Below are 22809 nucleotides of genomic sequence, written 5' to 3'. Positions count from 1 at the left end.
CGCTCAGGGACACCAGGTAGGTCAGTCTCTGAGTCCCTGACAGTGGGAGTAAGCCCCTGCCTCTCAGGCTAGGAGTCACGTGGACCAATGCCTACGGCCAGCTGTGCCCATGGTTTTGCAAGAAGGCCTCCAGCCCCAGTTACCTGAGAGGTGGGGCACTGGCTCAAGAATGTAGAGGGCATTTCCGGAACAAATAACTGTACCAATAACTCACATCCATCACATGCCCAGAGGAGGTAAGAATTTCATACACATTACTATACTTAATGCTCACCGCAGCCCTACAAGTTAGAGATGAACAGCCTCATCTTTTTACAGATGAGGACACTGAGACACAATGAGGTTGAGTGACTGAGTCCATTGTGACCCATCAAGTCACAGAGCAGACTGACCCGCAAGGACTGGCACCTCCTTTCCTGCCCCACAAAGACCCATGTCTGCACTGTCCCCGGCCTCAACATCTGCCCAGTTCCGACCCCGATGGCGCTGTGGGAAGCACATCCTCCCAGTGAGAGCTCAGCCAGGATGGAGGGAAATGCCCAGGAGGAGGGAGGGCCCCTTCGCTGGCACATGAGCAGGGGCAGGCAGCGCTGGGTCAGGACAGAATCTGCCAGTCTTGAGTGGAGGCTGGACCAGGGGGCCCCCAATTTCCATGGGCCTGCCTATGTGCCACAGGGGGATGAACAAGTTCAGAGGCTCCTCCCCTGACCACGAGCAGCCTCCACCCACACTGCTGTCATACCCAGGCCTTTGTGTTGTCCCCCACCTGGAGCACATTATCACCCATCACACCATCCCCCACGTGGCCAGCCCCTCTCCAGGGCCTCCTCTGGGCTCTGAAGCCCCACTCCTGCCTCCTCTCCTGGCAGCCTGCGGGGTCACATGCATTTCTGCGTCAGCCTCCCCACCAGCCTGAGCCCCTCAAAGACTCACCCTGGGTCAGAGCAATGCCCAGCAGAGGGCCCAGTGGCCAGCAGCTGCTGGGGGGTGACGAGTGAATGAGTGAGTGAAGTGAAGGAGCGCGTGATGTGGGCTGCACACACCCCTTCTCTGGGTCCCGGTGTCCAACTCTTCACAGAGTATATGGAGGTATAAACACGTGGCTCCCCAGAGGCTATCTCATACAGGCATGCTTGCCCCCTGCATCCCTTTACGTATGCCCAGTGGACCCCCATACCAGCCCAGGATGGACACCAGCTCATCCACACTTCTCCAGGTCCCGAGAGGGGGGAGTCACCCTACTGTCACTGTCGTTTCTACTCTGGAACCTGATGCTACATCCAGCACTGACCATAGGGTGTAAGGCAAGGGCAGCCATCAGGGCTACCCAGGGAGTTGCCTGGGTTTTAGGAGACAAAGTGGGGTCCCTGTACCAGTTGCTATCACAGGCCTTGAGATAAGGCTTTGTCCAGCAGCCCCTGGTGACCCCTTCTGCTCATCCAGGCCAGGGGTCTCTCAACGGCAGAGACAAGCCCCTGCAGGTCCCACAGGACACTGACCCCTTTCCCTAGACCTTGCTGGTCAGAGTTGCAGGAATTTCAAATCTGCCTTTGGAATGTCCCATGTACTGTATCAGGGGACTTTGGTTGAAACTTCCATTTAACAGTCCTGCACCCTGGCCAAGGCTTCCCAGGCAGGCACAGGGCCCAACCCAGAGCCCGAATATGATCCAGTTCAGTACGGACGAAGGCCACACACATCACCCTGAGAAGATTCAGGAAAGCTGTGAAGCAAGAGAAAGTCATGCAGCTGGGAGTTCTGGAAAGGCTGCTCTGAGTTATAGCAGGAGATGAGTACTGAATAGAATTGCAAATGGCTGGTCCCAGGTAAAGGCCTCCCCAGGAGCCAGGCAAGGTGAGCCAAGGTGGCACATATCATGGAAGCACAAGGCTGGAGTGTCTTCCAAGCTGAGGCTGGAAGGGGCAGGCCCAGGTGGGTGGGCCTGCAGGATGGGCCTGGAGGAATGAGCCTGGAGGCTGGACACCATCGGGAAGCCGGGCAGGAGTTGCTCAGACCTGAGCCAAGTCAGGGAAGGCTCCCCAGGACTAGACTTTGTGGATCGGAGCTGAGGGGTGAACAGAGCTAACCACGAGAGATGGGGGACCCAGAGGCCTCCGGAAGCTGGAAGCCCCCTTTCCCCACAGAGAGAACCCTTCCAGAAGCCCTGCCTCTCAGTCTGGGGTGGGGGCCCAAATGGCTCATTTTCAACCCTTGAAGCTTTGGGGAGTGGGTGCTTTGGGGGTGGGCAGGGACTCCCAAGGGTAATGTGTGTTTACCCTCAGTAGTCGGGGAAGGCAGGCCATGTGAAGGCTCCCGGAGTGGAGCCGGTGCTCTGTTGCAATTACCCGTAAGCCTGGTGTTTACATGGGGGTTTTACAGAGAATTCAAAGCATATCTTCCTGTTGCTTTGGCAGCGAAGGCGTATCAAGTGAGTGTTCAAAAGGGCCGAACCGCCTTTACAAAAATAAAAACCAAATGGCTGAGTAATTTCCACCAGAGAAGGACTTACTCTCGCAATTGCATGGTCTATTTAGCATGCTTTCATAAAACCTTTTAACGAATCAGCCCTGAACTCGAACGCCAGCCCCAACCCACCTGTCAAACTTGCATTTCCAAACACAGGTATGGCCGCTTGGGAGACTGGACGCAGGTTTCAGTCCCCCGCACAGGGTAGACGTCCCCAGTGTCCTTTAGGACAAGCCTGGGGCAGGAGGCAGGCCCCGCGTGCCCAGCAGCAAGGATGCGAGCACTCTGTGCCAGCCAGGGACGGAGGGCCCAACCCAGAGGAAATCCCCGGGAAGGGGGGACAAAGCAGTAAGTCAGTGCTGTGACACCATGGGGACACTGGGGGATCCACAGGAGGCCTGACTCAGCCTGGGGAACCAGGGAAATCTTCCAGATGGAGGAGCTGCCTGAACCAGACACTGGAAAGATAAAGTAGGAGAGGACAGACCAGGAGTGAAGGAAGTCTCTGTGAGAGGAGAGCACCCTGAGAGGAGGCCAACCTGGTCCGAGGAGAGTCAGTGATTTGTACGTAGTTACCTAAAGGAGACAAGAAGAAAAATGCTTTCACATAGAAGATTCCATTCCAGAAGTAAATGGTGAGCCGTTCAGCCAAGCTGGGCTGTTAGGGGTTGTTAAAGGAGCAGGATCTCAGTCTTAAATGAGGGGAAACATAGAAGGCGTTATTAAGTCAACCCTACTGAGATATTGGGTCTTAGGGTAACTATGTGTCTAAACTTAACAAGAAACTACCAAGATGTTTCACACATTGGGGCCCATTTGATACTGCTACCTGCAGTATATACAAGTTCCAACATGCTCCACGTTTTCTGCAACACTTCATAGTGTCAGTCGTAGTAATGTCAGCATTTTAGTGGATACTTAGTGAGTGATATCTCATTACAGTTGTAATTTGCATTTCCCTGATGAGTACTATTGAGACCATTCCATGTGCTTACTGGCCATCGGAATATCTTCTTCTGAAAAAGGTCTTTCAACTCTTCTGTCCTTTTTTGCTGTGTCTTATCACTGAGTTGTAAGCCTGATGTGTTTTGGACACATAAAATCTACTTAGATTTTTTTCCCTTCTGCATTTTGGCTTGCCTTTCTTTTTTACCTTTTTATTTTGAAATAATTATAGATTTAAAGCAAGTTGCAAAAGATTTTCGAGGAGTCCTATACACCCTTCACTCTGCCTCCCTCAAGCCTAACATATTGCATAACAGTAGTGCATAATTAAAGCTAGGAGATTCACATTGATACAGTCCATGGAGTTTATTTAGATTCCTCCAGTTATAGGTACACTCACGCATGTGTGTGTGTGCGTGTGTGTGTGCAGCTCTATGCAATTTTATCACATGAAGCTTAATATAACTGTCCCCAGGATCAAGACACTCCACAAGTCTCCCTCATGCTGCCCCCTTATAGCCACTCCCATCCTATCCCTACCCCCTGACAACCAGTAATCTGTTCTTTATCTCTATAATTATGTTATTTAATAAATGTTATATAAAAGGACTCCACAATATGTGTCCTTTTAAATTGGCTTTCCTTCACTCAGCCTAGTTCCCTGGAGATTCTTCCATATTTCTGTGTGTGTCAATATTCATTCCTTTTTCTTGCCAAGCAGTGTGTTCCATGGTATGGATATACCACAGTGTTTCCACATTCACTCGTTGAAGGCCGCTAGATCCTTTCTAGGTTTTAGCTATTACAAATAAACATTCCTGTCCAAATTTCTGTGTGAAAATATATTTTCATTTTCTGGGATAAATGCCCAAGAGTACAATTGCTGGGTATTCTAAGTAATTTCATTAATAAGTTTAAAAGGAACTACCCAAGTATTTTACAAAGTGGCTACACCATCGTACATTCAAACCAGGAATGTATGAGGGATACAGTTTCCCTGCATCCCCACAGCATTTGGCGTTGTCACACTTTTTTATTTTAGTTGTTCTGATAGGCGTGTAATAATATCACATTCCCCTAATGATTACTGCTTTTGAGCATCTTTTCACAAGCTTATTTGCCATCTGTGGATTATCTTTGGCAAAATGCCTGTTTACGCATTTTGCCCGTTTCCTAATGGAGTTGTCTCTTACAGTTAGACTTTGAGAGGTCTTTATATATTGTAGACACTAGTATTTTGTCATATATGTGGCTTGCAAACATTTTTCTCCCAGTCTGTAGTTTATCTTTTCATCCTCTCAATAAGGGTCTTTCACAGAGGAGCAAAAGTTTTTACTTTTGACTCATTTTCCTTTTATGGACCATTCTTTTGATATCAAGTCTAAGAACTCTTTGCCTAGTCTAGGTCCCCAAGATTTTGTCCTAATTTTTTTCTAAAATTCATTTAGTTTTACATTTAAATCTATGATCCATTTTGAGTTCATATTTGTATAAGGTGTGACATTTAGACTGAGGTGCATTGCTTCGAATTACGGCCCACTCTAATCACCTCATTTTGACTTGATTACTTCTGTAAAGACTCTATCTCCACTGAGACTCAGTTACATGAGATCATTAAACAAGCCACTTGGCATAAAAGGTGACTCTTTCAATGGGGTTTTTCTTAGACTTATTTGATTTTGATTGGTTTGTGTCTTGCAGACCATAGCTATGAAGTACTCCCCAGTACAGCTCCTCTTTTTTTTTTCATAGTTCTTTTTGTAAAATTTTATTGAAATATAGTTGATTTACATGTTAATTTCTGCTGTACAGCAAAGTGACTCAGTTATACGTATTATATGTATACTTTTTCATGTTCTTTTTCATTATGGTTTATCACAGGATATAGAATATATTTCCCTGTGCTATACTGTAGGTCCTTGTTGCTTATCCATCCTATGTATACTAATTTGCACCTGCTAATCCCAAACTCCCAATCTTTCCCTTCCCCACCCCACCTCCCCCTTGGCAACCACCAGTCTGTTCTCTATGTCTGTGAGTCTGTTTCTTTTTCATAGATATGTTCATTTGTGTTGTACTTTAGATTCCACATATAAGTGATATCATAAGTACAGCTCCTCTTGACTTGCTAGATGGGAAACTGCCTGATTCATGAGTTGTTCAATAAAGCCAATTATATCTTTTAAATTTAAAAAAGGCTCTATCTCCAAATAAGGTCACATTCTGAAGTATGGGGATTAGGTTGTCAATATATGAATCTTGGGGAACACAATTCAACACATAACACTACTTTAAAGCCTTGCTTTTTAATATAAATTTTAGAAAGAATTTGTCTATGTCTACTCAAAAGCTTTTTGGAGTTTTGACAAGAATTACATTAAACCTATAGATTGACTAGGGGAGAACTGACTTGTTTACCATGTTAAGTCTTCCAATTCATGAAGATGGTATGGTTTTCCATTTATTTAGGTATTCTTTGACTTCTTTCATCAACATTTTGTAATTGTCAGCTTTTCTGATCCTATACATGTTTTGTTACACTTGCACCTAAGTGTTTTATTTTCTGTGGAGTGAGTATAAATGGTATTATGTTTTTAATGTCAATTTTCAAATGTTCATTGTTAGTATATAGAAATAAAATAGACTTTTGTATTTTGATCCTTTATCTTGCAACCTTGCTGACTTAACGTATTTCCTCTAAGAGTCTGTTCATATATTTTGCAGATTCCTTTGGATTTTCTACATATACTATCATTTCATCTGCAAATAGGGACAGTTTAATTTCTTCCTTTACAATCTGTGTGCTTTTTTCTTTTCCTTGTCACAGTGGCTAGAACTTCTAGTACTATGTGAAATAACAGTGGTGGGAGCAAACATCTCTCCCTTGTTCCCAAACTCAGAAAGAAAGCATTTAGTCCTTCATCATTAAGTATGATGTTAGCTATAGGTTTTTTGGTAGATGCTCTTTAGCAAGTTAAGGGAGTTTACCTCTCTATTCCTAGTTTGTTGAGGCTTTTTAAAATAATAAATAGGGGCTTCCCTGGTGGCACAGTGGTTGAGAATCCGCCTGCCCATGTAGGGGACATGGGTTCGAACCCTGGTATGGGAAGATCCCACATGCCCCAGAGCAACTAAGCCCATGCGCCACAACTACTGAGCCTGTGCTCTAGAGCCCATGAGCCACAACTACTGAGCCCGTGTGCCGCAACTACTGGAGCCCGCGCGCCTAGAGCCTATGCTCCACAGCAAGAGAAGACACCACAATGAGAAGCTCACACACCGGAACAAAGAGTAGCCCCCGCTCTCCACAACTAGAGGAAGCCCGCGTGCAGCAAAAAAGACCCAACACAGCCAAAATAAATAAATTAAAATAATAATAATAAATGGCTATTGGATTTGTCAAATTCTTTTTCTGCATCCATGGCTATAGTCATATTTTTTCGTCTTTGACCAGTTGATGCTCATCGTATTGATTGATTTTAAAATATTAAACCAGACTTGATTCCTGAAATAAATCCCACTATGAGTGTACAGTTTTTTGCTTTACATTCCTGGATTTGATTTGTTCATATTTTGTTGAAAATTTTTGCTTCTAGGTTCATGAAAGATATTAGTCTTTCATTCTGTCTTTCTCTCTCTGCCTCTCCCCTTTCTCTGGTTTTGGTATCAGGGTAACATTGGTCTCATAAAATAAGTCTGGCAAGTGTTCCCTCTTTTTGTACTTTCTGAGATAGATTTTGCAGAAATGGTGCTAATTCTTCTTTAAATGTTTTCTAGAAGTTCCTGATGAAAAATCATTTTGGCCGGCAGATTTCTTTTCCAGCAGTTTTAAAATTACCAATCCAATTTATTTTATGGTTATATTACTATTCAATTCGTCTCATTCATCTTGATTGAGTTTTTGTTGTTTTTAGTGTTTGAGGAATTGGTCAACTGATTTCTTCTAAATTGTCAAATTTATTCTCATAGAGTTTATTGCAGTATTCCCTTACTACATTTTAAACGGCTGCAGAACCTCTGGTAATACCCTCTGTTTCATTCTTGATATTGGTGATTTGGGTCTTCTCTCTATTTATCTTAGTCTTGCTAAAAGATTATCAATTTTGATGATATTTTTCATTAATTTCCTGTATTGTTTTCCTCTTTTCAGTGTCATAAATTTCTGCTCTTTATTAGTTCCTTCCTTCAGATTGCTTTGGATATATTTTGCTCTTCTTTTTCTAATTTCTTGAGGTATGACCATATATTATTGTTTTGAGAACTTCTCTAAATCCTAATATAAGCATTTAGTGCTATACATTTTCCTCTCAGCATGGCTTTTGCTGTATTCCACAATTTTTGATATGCTATGTTTTTATTTTTACCCAGTTCTATTTATTATTGTATTTTCTTTGAAACTCTCTTTTTGTCCAATGGATTATTTAGAAATATGTTGATGATTACTTCCCAAGTGTTTGGAGATGTACCTTTTATCTTTACCTTATTGATTTCTCAGTATGACTTCAATTCTTTTAAATATGTTGAAGTTTGCTTTATGGCTTATCTTGGTAAACATCCCATGGCTGTTTGAAAAGAATATGTATTCTGCTGTTACTTGGTGATGTGTTCTGTGTTTTCTCAGTTGCTGAGAGTGAGGTGTTGAATTCTCAAGCATAATTATGGCTTTGTCTATTTCTCTTTTCAGCTCTATCAATTTTTGCTTCATGTACTTGAAAGAGCTGTTAGTGCATGATATTTAGGATTGCTATACCTTCTCGGTGGATTGTTGCTTCTATCATTATGTAATGTTCCTCTTTGTCCCTAGGAATTTTCTTTGCTCTAAATTCTACTTTACATGATATTAACATAGCCACTTATCCTTTTTAAAATTAATGCTTTGAATGCATTTATCTTTTTCCATTCTTCCACTTTCAACCTATCTATGCCATTATGTTTGAAGTGAATTTCTTGATGACAGCCTATAATTGGAACATTTTTTATCATTTTACCAACCTCTGTCTTTTAACTGATGTATTTATATCATTTACATTTAAAGCAATTATTGACATGTTAGGGCTTAAATCTGCCATTTTATTGTTATTTTCTGTTTGTTCCTTTTGTATCTATTCCTCTGTTTATTTTTTCTTGCCTTCCTGTGGGTTATTTGAACAGTTCTGAGATTCCTTTTTTAGATTTATTTATAATAATTTTGAATAATTTTAAATCTATTGATAAGTATAGTTTCGTTAGTGGTTGCTCTAGGTATTACCACATATAGACACTACTTTGTCACAGCCTAGTGGTGTAAGTGTTTTACCACTTTGAGTGATGTGTAAAAACCTTTCTTCCATCTAGACTGTCTTTACCCTGCCAACTTTTAAAATATAATTTTCCTAATTATTTCTTTTACATATTTTGAGCACCACAATACAAGGGTGATATTACTTTTGTTTCAACAACAAAATATGATTAAAGAAATTCTTGAGGTAAAGAGATTACTTCTATTTTACTTCTCTTTCTACCTATTGTGTTTGCTTATATTTTTATCTATTCCTTCTTCTATTTTTACCTATTCTGTTGTCTTCCCTTTCTGAAGTTCCCAGTCTTCTTCTGTTATCATTTCCTTTATGTTGGAGAGATTTCTTTAGCTATTTTTTAAGAGTAGGTGTGCTAGCAACAAATTCTCTTATTGCTTGATCATCTGAGAGTGTATCTTTATTTCCCCTTCACTAATGAAGGATAGTTTCACTGAAGATAGGATGTTAGGTTGACAGTTCTTTTCTTTCTCATTTGAAAATCATTGTGTTACTTCCTTTTGAACTTCGCAGTTTCAAATGAGGAATCTACTGTCACTTGAATTGGTGCTTCTTTGTAGGTGATGTGCCATTTCTTTCTGAATTTAAAAAATATTTTTTCTTTGTCTTTACTTTTCACAAATTTAACTCTGATGTGTCATGGTTGGTGTGATTTCTTTCGATTTATCTTGTTTGGAAACACTCAGCTTCTTGAATCTGGAGGTTATGTCTTTCATGTGGCTTGGTTTTTATTTTTTAATGGAAACTTACAAAAAGCAAAATATTTTTATTTTGATGAAGTTTAATTTGCCAATTTTAAATTTACTTTTTGTTCTTTTTTGTCCATTCTAAGAAATCTTTGCCTATACAAGTTCTTGAAGATTTTCTCCTATGTTTTCTTGAAGATGTATAGTTTTAGCTTTTTAAGGTCTCTGATCCTTTTGACATTAATTTTTGAGGTAAGGGCCAAAGCTCTATTTTTTTTCCTGGTAGATATCTAGTTTTTCAAGTACCATTTGTTGAAAAGAATTTTCTTTTTGTAGTGAACTGCCTTGGTACCTTTGCTGGAAATCGATAGACTATATACATATAGACATTCTTGGATAATTTCTGAACAGCCATCCAGTTTTATGTTTCTATATCTACTTTGCTTAGCTTAATAACAAGTCTTTATAACTTTATGTCAAGTCTTGGAACCAACCAGTGTAAGTCCAATGTTGTTCTTTTAAAATTCTTTGGTTTAGATGTATTAGGTCCTTTGCATTTCTATGTCAATTTCTACAAAAAAGCTTGCTAAGATTGGAATTGCAATAGATGTATAGAATGATTCTGGGGAAACTAACATCTCAAAAATATTGATTCTTCTGAACGATGAATACAATTTATCTCTTCATTTTTTAAGTCTTTAATTTCTTCCGGCAGTTTTTGTAATTTTTAGTGTATGGGTCTTGGAAATATTTTTGTTAAATTTATCCCTAAGCATTTTATGTTTTTATGCTATTGTGAAAAGTATCATTTTATAGTTTTATTTTTCCAGTTGTTCATTGCTAGCATATAGAAATACAATTGATTTTTAAATTCTGATCCTGTATTCTGTGGCCTTGATGAACTGGCCTTTGCCAGTCTCTCCAGTCTTAATACTTTTTCCTCTTTCTCTCTTTCTTTGTTTATTATACATAAAACTGATTTATGCTCCAGGTCTTTGCTCCAGTAGCTCTTTTGCATATTCCTTAGGAATTCCTATGTACACAATAATAGCATCTGTGAATGTCATCTAATATATAGGCCCTTTATTTCTTTCTTAACTTATTGCTTTGGCTAAGTATACTATTGAATAGAAGTGGATTTCCTTACCTCAATTCTGTTTTTGGGAGGAAGTATCTAGACTTTTATCAAGTTGAAGATATTCCCTTCTATTTATTATATATTTTCATGAAAGATTTGTCTTGAATGGGTGCCTAATTTTATCAAGTGGTTTGTTTTATGTTTGTTTTTGTTTTTTGAAATGATCATATGGTTTTATTCTTTATTCTCTTAATTTTGTGAATTACATTGACTTATTTGAGAATGTTAAACCAACCTCACCTTCCTGAGATAAACCCCATTTAAATATATGATCCTTTTTTTATATTGCTGGATTTGATTGCTAATATTTTATGGAGAATCTTATGTTTGTATTCATAAGGGATATAAGTTTATAGGTTTCTTTGTATTTTTTGGTAATATCTCTAGTTTTGACATCAGTGTAATTCTGGCCTCATAAAATGAGATAAGAAGTGTTGCTTCATCCAGTATTTTTTGAAAGAGTTTATATATTATATCATTATGAAAAGTTAGCTAGAATTCACCAGTAAGGTAATCTGGGCCTAGAATTTTGTGAGGGGGGATAGGGAGGCCTTTAAATTATTAATTCAAAAATTTTTATACACAGAAGGCTAACAAGATATTCTCTTTCTTCTTGCACCAATTTTGGTTATTTGTGTCTTTCAAGGAATTTGTCTATATTTTGTCAGTTGTCAAACATTTACATAAAGTTGATCATAATATTCTTTGTTGTTTTTTTTAATGTCTGCAAGGTCAGCAGTAATGACCACTCTTTCACTCTTATATTAAAAATGTGTATCTTCTCCATTTTTTCTTATCTGTCCAGCTAGAGATTTATCAGTGTTATTCAAAGAACCAAATTGGGAGTTCATTGATTTTCTCTATTATTCTTCTATTTTCTATTTCATTGATTGTTGCACACAGCCATTTAAATTTAAACTAAAAGCAATTAAAAGTAAATAAAATTAAGAATTCAAAACTCAGTCACACTAGCCACATTTCAAGTGCTCAACTACACTATATGAACATTTTCATCATTCCAAATAGTTTATTGGTAAGGCCTGCTCTGGAGGGAGGGAGGTCTGTTTCTCAATTAGTCCCCTCTCCCCTAGCTAGGCATTTTCTCTAAGCTTCTTAGGGGTCATGGGAGAGCCAGGTGGGTCTTGAAACCATCCTGTCCTCTTGACCCTGGCCTTGGTCCCAGCTCAGGCCTTCTGGCCACCTCCTTTCTTCCTGGTCCCTTTGCCTCCTCTCAGTCCCAACGGTCTGTTCTCCACTTTTGCTTCCAGAGGGAGCTTCCAACACAGTGATCTGCCCCTGCACCACCCTTCACAAATTGCAGTGCTCCCATTACCTGGGCTCCCACAGGACTTCCCAGCAGAGCATGATCTGTTTCCCCCATAGGCCTGAGCCATGGTTGCTAGGAGCAGCCCCCGCTTTTAAATGGGTCACCAAGAACAACCATGTCACTTACATCACTTGGCCTCAGCCACCCACTGGACTACCAGGAAAAAATGCCACCAGCCCCAGAGCTGCATGGCCCCTTCTCTTGGATTTGGTTTATGGCCTAAGCCCCAGAGCCAAGCCCCAGGGAACTCCTCTCCAGGCCCTCCAGAGCCAGCCTAGGAAGGCAGGTTCCAGATCTTTGAGTCCAGCCAAGTTGAGAGTGAGACAGAGCATCCAGGAGGATGTGAGCGCCCCATCAGAGGTATTAGGGGTGTGGGGTTGAAGGCCAGACAGCACTTGTCTGAATGGGCTCCTAGGCTGTGGCTGGGGATCTTGCCCTCTGCCTACTGGGCTCCCAGGAGCCTGTGCCTGCCTGCACAGGTCAGCCCAGCCCACCACAATGTGAGTGGCCTCAACCCCTCCCTGCTGGCTTAGCCATGCCCCTGACTTCCTGCTCATCAGCCCTCAGACCATGAATCACCAGCAGCCTCACAAGAGGAAGCAGTGATAACCCCAGGCTTCAGAAGGGCCACCCTGGATGCTTGTCTGTCCTAATCCACCCCTGCAGGGCAGGAATTAACAGCCCCTGCTCCACACATGCCATTAGTCCCTCTGCCTGGAGCCTTCTTCCTTACAAACTCCCTCTCTCCACTAAAACATCCCTCTTCTCAAAGTCCCCCTTTGTCCCCATCCCACCTTCCTGTTCCCTCCTTCCTCTGGGGTCCCTGGTCCTTCAATCCACCTTGCTTTCCCACTATCCACCAGCCACTGGTGCCCTTGTCTGCCCCGAACCAGGGGCTCCCCATGGCTCCAAGGCCCACGTTGAGGACAGAGACTATTCTCTGGGGTGAAATGGGCCGGGAGGGTGTCCATTTGACCACACAGAGGATGCCCTGCTGGGGCTGTGGGCACTGAGGCATGAAAGAATGGAAGGCCTGGATTGTGGGGATCCTGTAGGCAGTTAGTGGGGAGCCACAGAAAGTGGCTGAGCTGAAGAATGACCACAGGAGGTGGTGTCTGGGACTGAATTTGGGGACCATGAAGGAGGGAATCAGGGAAACAGAGTCAGGACAGGGCTGGTATAAGGCATCCTGGGGAAGGCTAAGTTGGGGCAGGCAGGTACATGAGACCTGAAGAAGCCAGAATCAACCCATCTAAGCGTGTTGGTGGAATGACAGATAAGAAGGGCCCCTGAGGCCAAAGTCACTGAGGAGTGAGGGTTTGGAGCAGCTGAGTGGGCACAGCTGAGGGGTCCCCTCCAGAGGACTGCAGGGTGAGGGCAGGAGAGCTGAACCCAGAGAATACCCACATCAGGGGAGAGGAGGAGGGAGGTTTTGAACAGATGGAGAAGGCACTCCTCCTCCCTGAGTGGAGACCACAGCTGGAGCATGAGCCCCCTTTTCCCCGCCTTCAGAGCTGCTTCACAGATTGCAGCACAGCAATTCAAGAAGCACATGGAGCGTTTGATAGATTGGAAATATATCCTAAAACCACAGTCACAAAAACTATATGGTCTGAGTCTAGAACAGAAAAAACAGAAACAAAAAATGAAAGAATTCCCCAGAAAGTATCCTTATTTACATCTGCCACAAGCCCCCAGATGCCTCCTTCTCGTGGAACCACCCCCTAACCCCTAACCCTGGCACTGCTCCTGGTAACTCCCTGGGAAGAGCAGAGTACAGACACCAATAAACTTTGCCAGAGCTTAATCCACAGCCACCAAGAGAAACCCACCAACAAATGTCTGTGTGATATGGGCCACAAATACCTGGATGTTGATGGAGGATAAACTTGGGATCCCTGCTCTTGGCCATTAACTACAGTTCATCCTAGGGGGTCATAGTTAGATCGTTTAAAAAGAAAAGAATAAGAGAGTAGGACTGGGTTTTTCCCCCAGATTTAAGCATTTGAACAAAGATACTGATCCCAGAACACATTGTAGGGACCCATCTGTGAGCCTGGCTTTGGTTTATCCCTATGACCCCATAGAAGGTAAGATCATTGTCCCCATGTCACAGCTCACAGAGGTGGCATCTCCACCAGCTGCAGGTGCAGAGCAGGGAGACCCTTGATGGCCCATCACAGGCAAAGTCATGCAGTTTTCTTAAACTCTAAAATAAATTAACCCAAAAAGGAGGGAAGGGAGGAAATATAAATGTGGCAGACCAAAGCTTACTCAGAATTGTGGCCCATTTATATGAGATTTCTCTTTGATAAGCAGAAGAGGTATTATTGGTGTACACATATGCACAAGGTATCACTGACTCTAGACAACATTTTAGAACAGCATTCTACAAAAAATCGTCCCTCTTCAAGGTAAAAAGGCACATATTGTAACACATGTGGCTTTACACACTTACTAAATCAGCCAAAATGAGTAGAAAAGATAAACAGCAGTGTCAGCTGAGCTGAGCCCACATCCGGGGTGTGGAGACCCTGGTGGCCCGTCGGGGCTGTGCTCTCTCAACAACCGACCCATTCGGGCTGGGCAGCCCGAGACAGCATGCTCATGAGTGTGCAGATCCTCTGGCCCAACTCAAGCCAGGCACATGGGTCCTGTTCTCCTGACCATCAGGGAGGCCAGGGCGATGGCTCCATTTTACAGGGAGGAAGTTGAGGACTGCAGAGCCAGGACCATCTCTCTGCTCCTTCCTACAAGCTCCAGCACATCCGCTGTTTGGTAAATGCAGTTGGGTGGGGCGGGGGGACAGGACGGATTGCGATCTTGAAATAACACGGGCTGGAGTGTGGGTTCAGGCCGGCAGGCCGGCAGGCGGACAATTAATTACGAGGATCCCGCTTTGAGCCGGGCGAGGGCCCAGCTAGGCCGGGTGTTTACATGCACGCTCGTCTGTTTGGGGCCTGCAAATCCGTGTCAGATGTTAATGGAACAGCATCATTTTTCTGCCGAGGTGGCATCCCCTGGGATGTTTGGATGAGGCGGCCGATGGGACTCAGCCTGGGAAAGGCGGGCTGGCGGCTGAGGAGGGAGGTCATTTGTCAGGCTGCCCGACAGCCCGCAGTGCTCCCCTCACACCAGCACCCCTCCTCAACCCTGCAGCCCCACCTGGTGTCCCTCCGTCCACCGGGCTCTGGGGACACAAAGCCGTGAGTCGTGAAAAGTAAGGATCCACTCCAAAATATGGGAAGGAGACTGCAAACTGGATGTGAATAAACATTTAATTGATCATCGACACAACCACCTGGGTACACACCCAGCCCAGGGTGCAGCCTCTGCTCCACACCTCACACCTCTGCAAGTCGGGGTGCACATGGCACATCTGCTGACAGATCTCTCAGGCCAGACCTGGCCACCTAAGGCCGGGCTGTGTCCTGTGTCCTGCTGCGACTTGCCTCCTGTGTGGGCAGTCCTCTGCAGGCCATAGCAGAGAAGATGTAGGGCAGACCAGATGGGGACATGCTGTCCCCTCAGCTCCAGATCCCTACTCCATCCCCCTCCTCATCATCAGGGAGGCTGATGGAAGAAGAGGCCCAGAGAGGGGAAGTCCTGCCTGAGATCACATAGCAAACAGGCTGTCAGGGCAGGCAGGTAGAGTGGGGCATGCCCCAGCAGAGGGCCAGGTGGGAATGGCGGGCCTGTGGGGAGAAGACAGCCCTGAAGCACCTCTGTGTGGGGTCACGCTATCAGCCACTCTGCAGATGAGGAAGGTGAGGCCAGCCCCAAGGTTCCACAGCCAGGCTGGGCTGGGCCTGCCATGGACTCCTTGGGCCAAGAGTATAGCCACTCAGGGCTCCCCTGGTGGCACAGTGGTTGAAAGTCCGCCTGCAGATGCAGGGGACACGGGTTCGTGCCCTGGTACGGGGGGATCCCACATGCCGCGGAGCGGCTGGGCCCGTGAGCCATGGCCGCTGAGCCTGCGCGTCCGGAGCCTGTGCTCCACAACGGGAGAGGCCACAACAGTGAGGAGCCCGCGTACCACAAAAAAAAAAAGAGGATAGCCACTCACGTCAGGGGGCGCAGCCTGGACCAAGGCCTGAGGCAGACAAAGCCTTGCTGGAACCCTGGCCCTGCCAACTTCTCCACCCACACTGCCCCCACTGTTCCTCACGAAGCTGGATCCTGTCCCAGGGCCTTTGTTCTACTGTTCCCTTGGTCGCAACACTCTTCCTCCATGGTCTCTGGGCTCTGCTCAAAGGTCACCTCCTCAGAGAGGCCTCCCAGTCCCAGGACCCGAGCCTGAGGTGTAGGGGCAGTGGTAAGTGATTAGCCTTGGGAGAAAGCTCATGGCACCCTGCCCAGCACACTGTAGGCACTCAGGAAATGGGACCACACTGGCAGCACAATCACTACATGAAACCTATGGAACTCGGCACCAGACTCTAATGTCTTTGATAGGAAGCTTATGCACCATTATCATTATTGTTATGGAGAATTGCTTTCACAGGGCTGGGAACACAGCCTGAAGTTTTACATCAGCAGCATCTTTTTCTTTTTTTAAAAAATTTATTTATTTATTATTCATATTTGGTTGCATTGGGTCTCTGTTGCTGTGCGCAGGCGCTCTCTAGCTGCAGCAAGCAAGGGTCACTCTTCGTTGTGGTGCGCGGGCCTCTCATTGTGGTGGCTTCTCTTGTTGCGGAGCACGGGGTCTAGGTGCGCGGGCTTCAGTAGTTGTGGCACATGGGATCAGTAGTTGTGGCTCACGGGCTCTAGAATGCAGGCTCAGTAGCTGCGGTGCATGGGCTTAGCTGCTCCTCAGCATGTGGGATCTTCCGGGATCTTCCCAGACCAGGGCTTGAACCCGTGTGCCCTGCCGTTGGTAGGCAGGCTCTTAACCAATGCGCCACCAGGGAAGCCCAGCATCTTTTTCTTTAACCCTTGGACAGTGAGCCCTCTTCACTCTTCCTCCCACACACCATCCAGCGCTCAGTACCGTGGACAAGGAGGGCAGAGACCCCGGCAGCCATGTGTCCAACACAAGACCTGCCTCAGTGTCCTCATCTGCAAAGAGGGTTCCCGGTTCAGGGCTGTGCACAGAGGCAGGGTGGGCTGGGTCCAGAGGGGAAAGTGTGGTTGGGGGAAAGTGGGGGTTGAAGGTCTCTGTGCAGCCTGGGAAAGAGGGAGAGCCCCATGATGGAAGGGAGAGCCGGGCAAGGGGATGGCCCAGCCTGCTGCCCTGCCCAACATTCCACCCCGTCCCCTGTGCTCAGCCCCTCGCTCCAGCCATCCTCAAAGACGGCACCTCACTTTGTCCCCATCTCAGGGCCTTTGAACGGTAGCAATTGTGCAATTTCTCTCTACTCTTGCACAGTTCTTCCTCCTGGGCCTTGGGGAGCTGCCCTCCTGGCCGCTGTCTGCAGGATGGTGTCTCTCATCAGCTCAAGGGCTCTGTAACTGTCCTGCCAGCTCCACTAACTGTGAGACTCTGTGCCTCAGTTTCCTCCTTGATAGGATAGAGACAGTTGTAGGACCTTCCTCAGAGGGCAGTTGTGAGGCGTGAATGCGCTAATACAGGCCAGATACTTAAACAGGTCCCGGCACACTCAGCCCTTAAACAGTTCAGGACCAAGCTGATCTGATTATTATCATCTCCTTCCCAACGCTCACAGTAGGCTGTTAACTTTATTTCTCTTTGCCCATTGCTGTCCCTTCGGCAGTTAGCCCCAGGGTCTTGCCCACAGGACAACACTTGCTAAATGAACTGCTATTCGATTGAAGGACTGTTCGTTCATGGCCCTCCCCTGCCCCCTGGTGGTCACTCTCAGTATTGCCCCAAGGTACCAAGTGGGACTCTTTCCTGCAGGTTTGGGGATTGGCTCTGGGTCCGTCCAAGGCTCTGAGCACCCAGGCAGGACCATGCAAAGCAGACTGGGCTGCCGGCGGGGCTAAGCTCCCCACCTGCACAGAGACGATGGGAACACGTGCCTGATGGGCACAAGGGGTAGAGGGCGAGACCTGGGGGAGGGGGAGCCTTTGAGGGGAGAGGGAGCCCTAGGAGGAGGGGGATCCTAGGGGAATGTGAACCAGGGGGAGAGTAAACCCCTTGCCCTCAGACTACCCTGCAGAGGCTGCTCTCCCGGAGAGTCCACTGCACCTGCTTGCTAACCTGCAGGGGCTCCCCAGGGCCTGCCACATTCCCCACTGTGTGGACACCCTCCACCTGCTCTGAGCCAGCTCCAGCCCTATCTCCCACCATCTGACCACCCTGAGGTCTGGTCACTTGCCCTGGGGCCTTTGCTTGTGTTGCTGAAGACATTTTCATCTCATGGGCTGCTCCAGGGAAGCTTCCAGACCCCCTTCATTCACCTGGAGTGTAACACAACACCATGGGTGTGTCTCATCACAGCCTGTCCTTCTGTACAAGTGAGCAGGTGGCAGTGTGGGTCCCAGGCAAAGCCCAGGCTTCCCAAGAGGAGCAGGGGAACAGATGGCCCCTCTGAGCTTGGAGTCCTCCTTGGCAAAATCGGCCCCGATGAAGCCTCTGGAAGGTTCTCAGCACCGAGCCTGGAACACAGTAGGTGCTCGGGAAATGACTAAAATTCAGCTGAAATTTGGAAGCCGACTTAAGGGGCAATTTGTTTATTTATGCCATGTTCAGTACACAGGACACAGCCGCAGGTGAGTCTCAGTCAGACAGAGCTAGGCAGCCTGCAGTAAAAAAACAGCTCCCAACATCTCAGAGGCCTAACGTGCAACCCTTCATCGCAACCTTTCCTCTTGCGAAGTTTGTTGCTGGTCAGGTGGCTCTCCAGGACCCTGCTGCTGGCATCCTGCGGCCCCCAGGAGCTGCCTAAACACGATGGTGGTGTTCCACTTACACCTGTTGCCAGGAGGCTGAGAAATTATGGTGAGCAGGGGACAATCCTGGAGCACTCAAGTCTCATCCATGGAGGGCTTCAGTGTGGGCCTCAGTTTATCTACCTGTCAAATGAGGGGCTGGGTCCGTGGGGCCGCGCAGGGAGCTTGCTCAGCCCCTCCCCTCCCAGTTCACTGTCGCAGGGCTCTTGGCCCTGCATGGAGATGGGGAGAAGACCCTGGAAGGGCCACAGTCAGCACCAAGCACAGAGCGACACAGGCCCCTTGCTGCCCATGCTGCAGGCACACCCAGAAATGCATGCCTCTAGTCCACCTACAGACATTCCCGAACACAAGGGCCGCTGGGGCCACAGTGACGGCACAGGGCACGACCAGGCCATGCTGCACCAGGATGGTGTGGGTGCAGCGCAGGATAGGGCCTAGGGACAGGGAAGAGGCTCTGGGTACCTTCTGGGAGGTCTTTCCCAAGCCTAGGGCCCCAGGTCCCAGATGGCCCTCTGAAGACCCAGTCCCTACAGCCACGCTGGGATGGGAAGACCCAAGGAGCACCCAGATAGCTCAGCCTCAAGGACTCCAGCTCAGAGGCTGGGCAGCCAGAGCCAGCCCTCGGGAGGGTGGGCTGTACAGAACAGCCCAGGGCTTGGCACGGTCCCCCAGCGGCTGTGGGGTGAGGCGGCGGGGACCCCTGGGAAAGCCACAGGGCAGGATCTGGCTGGATCCGGGCAGGGACAGGACAGCTGCCAGGAAGGGTGAATGCCCAACCATGGGGTTTGCAAAGGCCCCTCTTGTGGGGTCCAGCGGAGCAAATTCAGGCTGTGGAGCTGCCTTGGCTAAACACTGCATACCAGGGCCCAGCAATGTCTGAAATGCCTGGCAGCCGGGGCAGCCCCAGCGTGTGCCTAGGGTCTCCTCTGTGGCAGTCCCCTTTGGCCAGTTGGTCATTCTTTCTCCCTAATCCTCGATCCTCACTGTGCCCTACACTGTTCATCTGTGTATGTGTGGGGGGGGAGGGGTCTGCTTTTGTTCATTTGTTGTAACATCAGCTTTTTTGGGGGGGCTGCATTGGGTCTTCGTTGCTGCGTGTGGGCTTTCTCTAGTTGTGGTGAGCGGGGTCTACTCTTCGTTGCGGTTCGTGGGTTTCTCATTGGGTGGTTTCTCTTGTTGTGGAGCACGGGCTCTAGGCGTTTGGGCTTCAGTAGTTGCAGCGCATGGGCTCTAGGGCACGCAGGCTTCAGTAGCTGTGGCATGCAGGCTCAGTAGTTGTGGCTCGTGGGCTCTAGAGCACAGACTCAGTAGTTGTGGCGCACGGGCTTAGTTGCTCCACAGCATGTGGGATCTTCCCGGACCAGGGATCGAAACCATGTCCCCTGCATTGGCAGGTGGATTCTTAACCACTGCGCCATCACGGAAGTCCCTAACACCAGCTTTAGACTGAAATTCTGCACATGTTCTCGGGTGCCTCTCACCGGACTCAACTAAACTGCACACGTGTGAACACTAAGAAGGTACTAGAGGCTCCTGAGGATGCTAGGGGCTGGGGCTGGTACTGTCAGGGTCTCAAAGGCTGCCCACTCTGACCAAGGGTCTCTTCTGCCTACTCCTGCAGGCTGGCTCAGGGTGCTGCAGCTTTGGGGTGCAGGGCAGTACATATGCCCTGTGGGCAATCCAAAGGCTTTCCAAGGGGAAAGCTGGCAGCCAGGGCTGGGCCTGGGTAGGGGGCCTGGCCTGACTGCCCACCCTCACACCCAGCCCACTCACTGGCCCACTCCTCTCCCCAACGTCGAGGATCCCCACCGTCCTCACCACCAGAGTGGATGACAGTGAACAAGGCAGAAATGACACAGACATGGTTCTGTACAAAACCTGAAATATTTTTACTCTTTTAAAACTTTGATCTAAGTTACCTTAGACCTCATGGACTCGATACAAGAGTAATATGAATTGGGAAATAAAACACTTTAATAGCCACAATAAACTTTGTTAGAAATGTACATGTTGCCAAAATAATAATAATAAAATTAAAAAAATAAAAGAGAGAGAGAGAGGAAGAGAGAGAACAGCTTGATGGCCAGGTTAGATTATATAAATGTTCAACAAGGACAGGAAAGGAAACCTTCAAAACGCCGGGTCGGAATAGTCAGGGCCCCATGAGGCTCACCCCTCCCAGCCTCTGGGTCCCGGGGCTGCATCCCCCAAACAGGATGAGCAAGGGTGGCAAGGCCCACGCAAAGCTGCCTCTCCTCATGGACAGAACACCCAGGGATGGGCATATAAACAAAGCTCATAAGAAATGTACAAATATAAAAAGCTACAAACATTAATAAATTACAGCATCACAAAACACAGAAACACTTCACAAGGTGCTAGTAAAATAACTGTACCCCCACCCCCTTCATCAACAAGAAGGAAAGAAAGAGCTGGTATTCAAGTTGAAGATTCCTCTTCAAATATGTCTGAAATAGATCTTTTGTGTACTGTTTGCTTCTGTAAAGACAGATATAAGGCTGCAAAGACATCACTTGTTTTTCAGGCAATACCTTAGTTCCTAAAAGAAAAAATAATAATAATAACCATAATAATACAAAGAAAGAAGGAAAAGGAAAAGCATCGGAAACCCAACTGTTCATCATACTCGGCAAAAAACTCGTATAAATGTTAATGAAGGACTCTATAGAAAGAAATTCCTAAAGATACTTTTACTCTTATAAAAAAGAAGTTATTTAAAAAGCTATTTACACGCTACATTCTATGAAAAATATGCTTCAGGAAATACATCTAAAATTAAAATACAGGATTGCCTGAGAAACAAATCCAGCCCCTCCGTGTCGATGGGCAGACACGTGGTCCAGGAGCCACCCATGCACTCGACACCAAACGTTAACAGGTGACAAGACAGAAGTGCCTGGCCCCCAAGTCCTCGGGCCACCCGGCCACCATCTGCCCCACCAGGCATATGGCGGGGTGCCTTGGCTGGGAAGTGCTTCTCGGAGTATAGATGGTCAGGCTGGACGGGGACCACTCATGTGGCTTAGCCTGGGCCCCCTGGGCCCCACACTGTGTCTGGGCCTGAACCCTTCCCTGGGGACCCCATGAGGGCTTCCCCCCCAACACTGACACACTGACCCTGCTGATGGCCCCAGCCAGCCCTGAGAAATGCCCCAGGCATTCAGGGTGCAACACCCACCATCCGGCCCACCACCCACCAGCCGGGGAGCACAGAGGCTCCTCTCCTGGCTGGGGCCCAACAGTCTCTGGACTTGTCTGAGAATCACTTGGGAAGAGAAGGGGGGCACATACACACCCCGATCTCTCCTCCTCTTCCTCTCTAGTGTTCTTTGCCTTTTTTAAAGCCTCTGGAGGCTACCAGCCTGTGGCCAGCTCAGACTCTGGGCCTGGTGAGCATTGGCTCACTCCTCCTTCCTTGAAGGACTCATGCTCCCAGCAGAGCTGCAAAGGCCCTGCAATCACACCCATGCTCGGGGATGCCTGGAGGCTGTCCTGAAACTGGAATGGTCCTCAAACTGGCAGGGCCACGTTTCGGGAACTGGTCACTCTAAGCAACTTGAGAAAGGACGTCTGTCCGTGTTGGCGAGCTCCGCCCGCTGAAGCAACAGATGCTCATGTGAGGGGGATGGTTGCCGGGAAGAGGCCAGGCCCTCCCTGGGGTGAGGCAGCAAGGCCACCCTCCTGGGGGCTGATGTTTTAGCAGGCCTCCAAGGGTCCTGAGCGGAGCAGAAGGATCCTGGCTTTCCAAACTTTAAAGGAGCAGTTTTCCATTCCGATGAATTTTCAAAATTTTCCCAAGCCTCTGTTTGGCAGTGGCCATGCCCTTTTTTGTACGCTTTCCTGGGGGAGGCAGAGACACAAAAAGGACAGATGAGTGACAGGAGCAGCATGTGGGATGGAGGTCTGTAACCCTCCTGAGCCCCCACCCTGTCTGTAAAATGGGCCTGCAATTCCCAGGTCCAGGGAGTTCTGCATCCCTCCAAAACCACCAATTGTCAACAAAGCGCCCCACTCAGAGACTATGTCGACAAGGGGTTGGGCCGTGGTGAGTAGGGTAGGGACAGGCCAGGG

At 47.2% G+C, this 22809-nt stretch overlaps 1 protein-coding gene across 6 annotated transcripts in view; it reads right to left on the bottom strand.

The window, feature by feature from the left end:
- Positions 1–20590: 20590 nt before the first annotated feature.
- PHF2 (PHD finger protein 2) overlaps positions 20591–22809 on the bottom strand; it is a 94515-nt gene continuing 92296 nt past the window's right edge. For all 6 annotated transcript variants that reach the window (XM_079926842.1, XM_079926840.1, XM_079926841.1 and 3 more), the window contains exon 22: positions 20591–22578. In XM_079926842.1, the coding sequence (XP_079782968.1) occupies positions 22490–22578 (89 nt within the window). In that variant the 3' untranslated portion in view covers positions 20591–22489. The remainder of the gene's footprint in view (positions 22579–22809) is intronic.

The sequence above is a fragment of the Stenella coeruleoalba genome (assembly GCF_951394435.1).
Source record: "Stenella coeruleoalba genome assembly, chromosome: 7".
NCBI lineage: Eukaryota > Metazoa > Chordata > Mammalia > Artiodactyla > Delphinidae > Stenella > Stenella coeruleoalba.
Note: the sequence above shows the minus strand (reverse complement) of the source record. Positions and strands in the feature narration are given on the sequence as shown.